Consider the following 4,250-nt stretch of genomic DNA (forward strand, 5'->3'; position numbering starts at 1 on the left):
ATTATGCAGTTTCAGTAGACCAGCTTGAAACTTACTCAGTTTCAAACTGCAGCTTTAACATGCAGGACAAACAATCAGTAGGTAATATTCCTCCAATACACCTCACAGAAACTGGGAAGTATATTCTGAGTCAGTTTTTGCTGAACGGAGTAGAAATGTCATGAAAACAGGTCACTCTCCCTCATAGTAAATTCCGATCCCAGATTCCTAGGTTGGATATTTCTCAGGATTGGAGATTTCTTCCAGTTAAAAAGGAACAATTGATTTTCAGTAAATGGCAAAAACTGATCTTCGTGTTTATCCAGAGGACTCATCTACAATCAACTGTAATGGTCTAAGTGAGAACAGAGACTCATCATAGCTGCCCTGGAGGCTCCTAGCATCAGGCTAGAGACCCTGTTTTTCTAGTACTGATGGGGTTGAAACATGGATATGGCTCTGAGTGGTTTCAGATACAGTGAGCTGAGTGCCAAACAGTAGAAGAGAAGTAGCCTCTTTGCTGGCCTTGTTGAAAAGGTACAGGAGGAAGCACTAGCTATATTGAAAATCCAACACCATCTTTTTCCAATTGCTTTGAATGCAATTGAACAGGAAGCTGTTTTTCAGCAGATACAGGGAGATCTCAGGGCTTCTTCGGCTGGTAACAGCAGGGCTAGAAACTGCTGCTTAATTTCTTCAGAACTGAAAAGGAAATAGCTAGTGCTATGTTAAAGTCAAAATCCCTGAAAATTATGCTGCTTCCCCACAAACTAGCCCTGCCCCCTTGTTCATCACATTACATTGAAGAGAGGTAGGTTTTGGTAATACAGTGGAAACTACTCACAGTAAATTGAAATGCAATGCACCACCCCCAATTCCCTGCACTGTGAAGTTTTGCCTCGTTCTAAAGCATTTCCATGTTCAAACTGCAATTCTGGCTACCGTAACTCTCAGTTTATGGCGAATTTATATGCTTTGTGTATGGGAAACAAGTCACCTGTTCATGAGAGGACTCCCAGAAGCATGTATTTTCAGTTCTGCAGCATTGGTACCAATCAAAGACTCTGGACTCTTCCAACCAACCTTCTGATTCTCTTTTCCCTTCCTCATGCCCTTCCTTTTTCTAGGCACTAGTGCTGCCTATTTAGGTTCCTCCAGTCACCATTAGCACTTTTGAATTTGTATCTAATCAGGCCCTTAGTCACTTTGCTGCTCATTTACCCTTTTCCCCCTCACTAATCTGGGCAAAATGGAGACAGAATAAGGTTTATACTTTAGATAGCATCAGAGCTGGTCAAAGTCATTCATATTAAGTCATTGTAAAAATCTGGCCTACACTTTCTGAATGTTTATATCTTTGACAATTTTTCTTCAATGCTGATGAAGAAGAAAATGGAGAGAAAATATTTCGACTTTTTCCTGAATTTTTTCCTTATTTTGGATTTTTAAAAATTTTTACCAGAATTTTCAGTTCAGAGAGACAAAATGGGTGTTGTTGAAATGTTTATCCTGCTTTTCAACAATGTCTTATTTACTTTTGTCAGCTCTTTTTCTCTCTCTGACAGACTACAACTTTTCCTGAACTTATTCAGAATCACCGACCAAGTAATTTCTGCCAGTAACCCTTGGTCTGAAGTTCTTTGGATTGGAGAGACAATGTGATGTGCCCGTGGTAAGTTTCTGTTTCTTACCTGGATGAACATAATTCTTAAAATTAGGTTTCCAGTGTCAATATACATTTGAAATTTAGTTTACATGAATCTTTTGCAACAATAGAATATGCTGTTCTAGTAAGTATTCATCGTATTAAATCACTTGCTACAGTAAGAGTTAAAAGGTAACATTTAAAGGCATATGGATAAAATCAATGTTGGCAGTCAACAAAAATATTTTTCAGCATTCACCCTATTCAAGAATAGTTCTAATACAAACTGCATGCAGTGGTAACAGCAAGTCTCTATAGAAGAGAACAGAATTTGAGCCTGTACCTCTGAAGGATAAGAGGTACAGAAATAATCATCTCATATTTAGGTTGTGGTTTCAATCCAGGCAGATGTTTTACAAATGCCATGCAAGGATCATTTTGACAATCAATGTAATGTAGCCACCTCTAGTAGGCTGCACTAAGTGGCACTATATAGCAGTTTAGAATATGAATTTAAGAACACAAGATTTATCTGAAAGTGCATGACACTGAGGGTAGTGTTTTAGATGGGCCACTAAATTGAAATTTGGCATAGATATTAGAAATAACATCTGCACCCTTGTTTTGCAGAAAGTGCCTTTGGATCTTTAATGACCACATGTAGTTAGGACCTCAATTAATCCATTTGCTTGACAACGGCATAATGCCCCTGTCACCAAGCTAGGGCACTGGTTCAATAGTGACCTAGAAGAATGCCAGACAGGGTCCCCAAATCCTCCCTCTCAATTGCTTGTGCTTTCTCTGGAGGTTCTCATTGAAGACCTGGTCCTGCATGACCCACCTAAAATCATAGGCCAAGAAAGCAAGGCAGTAGCAAGAGGATGGAGAGATTCAGATCTGAAATGTGAGACAGGCAAAAGGTATAACAGGAAGTGATGTGACATAGTTGTGATACAGAGAAGGGCTCTGGTCTTGTACTAAAGGAGACATATTAGAATGTGGGATGCTGGCCAGTGTATATGGAAGGGACCCTAGATCTGCACCCACAGCCTTAATATACCTCTGATATCCAATGGTGCAGATGAGTAATGGTGCAGAGTTGAACACAGTCCTAGGGTCAGCTGGATTCTTTCTGCGGAGCCAAGTTCAGGAGGGGACAGTCTTGAGGCAGAGGATCTGCGGCAGGGAACCCCAGCTTTGCAACATTTCGCCTGTCCTCCCAGCACCCCCGCTCGTGCTCCCTCAGCTCCATCTCTATCTGTCGGCCTTGGGCGTGCATACGCTGGTGGGAGCGGAGGCCTGAGAGCTTCGGGAAGACCTTGCTGCACTCTCCACAGCGAAAAGACTTCTGGACGTGTGTCTGGCGGTGCTTAAGCAAGGCTGTGGAGCGGATGAAGGCCTTGCCACAATCAGCACAGACGAAAGGGCGATCATTGGTGTGTGTGGCCCGGTGGAAGGTGAAGCTGGACGACTGGCTGAAGGACTTGTTGCAGATCCCGCAGTGGAAGGGCTTCAGGCCCATATGCATCTTGCGGTGCTGGAGAAGGGTGGAGGGGTCGGAGAAGGTCTTCTCACAGAAGGGGCACTCGTAGGGCCGGTCGCCGGTGTGTGTGTTCTGGTGGATCAGCAGTGAGGTGGAGCGGGCAAAAGACTTGTCACACACAGAGCAGCGGTACGGCTTCTCGCCGGTGTGCGTGCGCTCATGCCGCCGAACCATGGAGGCCTGGTAGAAGCCCTTGCTGCAGTAGGAGCATGTGTAGGGCCTCTCCCCCGTGTGGATTCGCTGGTGCACTTTGAAGTCCGACTTCCTGGCAAAGCTCTTGCCGCAGTCCCCACAGATTAAGGCCATGGCGCAGGCACCAGGGCCTTCTGTGGGCTTGTGGTCTTTCAGCGCAGGGCCAAGGTTACTGACTTCTGCCACTGCTGCCAGGTCAGCAAGGACCCTCCCAAGCTCTGCCCTGCTTTGGCCACGCTCTGTAGGGCTTTCCAGCATCACACTGTGCTCCAGACTCTCCCGGGAAGGCATGGCACAGCCTGCATGGCTGATGATCTCCACGGCCATCTGCCAGCAGCTGTTCCCTGATCTGGCTGATCCTGCTCTTCTTGACTGGGGCAGGACGTGCTTTCGGGGCTGTCGGGCATGAATGGTCACCTGTGCCAGCTGCCCGCGATTCCCAGCATCTCCTGATGCCTGAAAACAAAGCCGCGAGCACAAGATGAACATGTCTCTCAAAACAAACGAGGAGCCTTCCTTTTCGGAGTCTACCGCCTTCCCAGCCATCCTTCCTCGGGCCTTGAGCCTCATTCCTCCACGCAGCTCCAAACCCAGCCGCCGAGTGGCCAACAGCCCGGGGAGCCATCGGGCAGCGACAACGCGCATGGCCGACGTGGACCAACCTGCTGCAGGGCTTTGCACCTCGGTGGCTGCACGGCCCAGACGGTCGCATCCCCCCCACAGATGGGCACCTGGCCCAGGGTTTCTGGCGGGCTGGACACCCCTGGTGGCAACGGGGCGGAGGTTTGGTCGCCTGCACCCCAGAGGGTGGACGAAGGCCGCCCCCACCTTGCCTGGAGGGGCGGCGGCCCCGCGGCCCCCACGAGGGTGCTGGGGGACACCCCCCGGCAG

The 4,250-nt window shown here is 47.7% G+C and overlaps 1 protein-coding gene across 1 annotated transcript in view; it reads right to left on the minus strand.

Annotated features, from left to right (window-relative positions):
- ZNF648 (zinc finger protein 648) overlaps positions 1–4,093 on the minus strand; it is a 21,252-nt gene extending 17,159 nt beyond the window's left edge. Inside the window, exon 1 of the mRNA XM_019530954.1 lies at positions 2,979–4,093. Coding sequence (XP_019386499.1) covers positions 2,979–4,004 — 1,026 coding nt within the window. The 5' untranslated portion in view covers positions 4,005–4,093. The remainder of the gene's footprint in view (positions 1–2,978) is intronic.
- Between the last annotated feature and the right edge of the window lie 157 nt (positions 4,094–4,250).

The sequence above is a fragment of the Crocodylus porosus genome, unplaced genomic scaffold (assembly GCF_001723895.1).
Source record: "Crocodylus porosus isolate Cpor-Errol unplaced genomic scaffold, CroPor_comp1, whole genome shotgun sequence".
Taxonomy (NCBI): Eukaryota; Metazoa; Chordata; order Crocodylia; family Crocodylidae; genus Crocodylus; species Crocodylus porosus.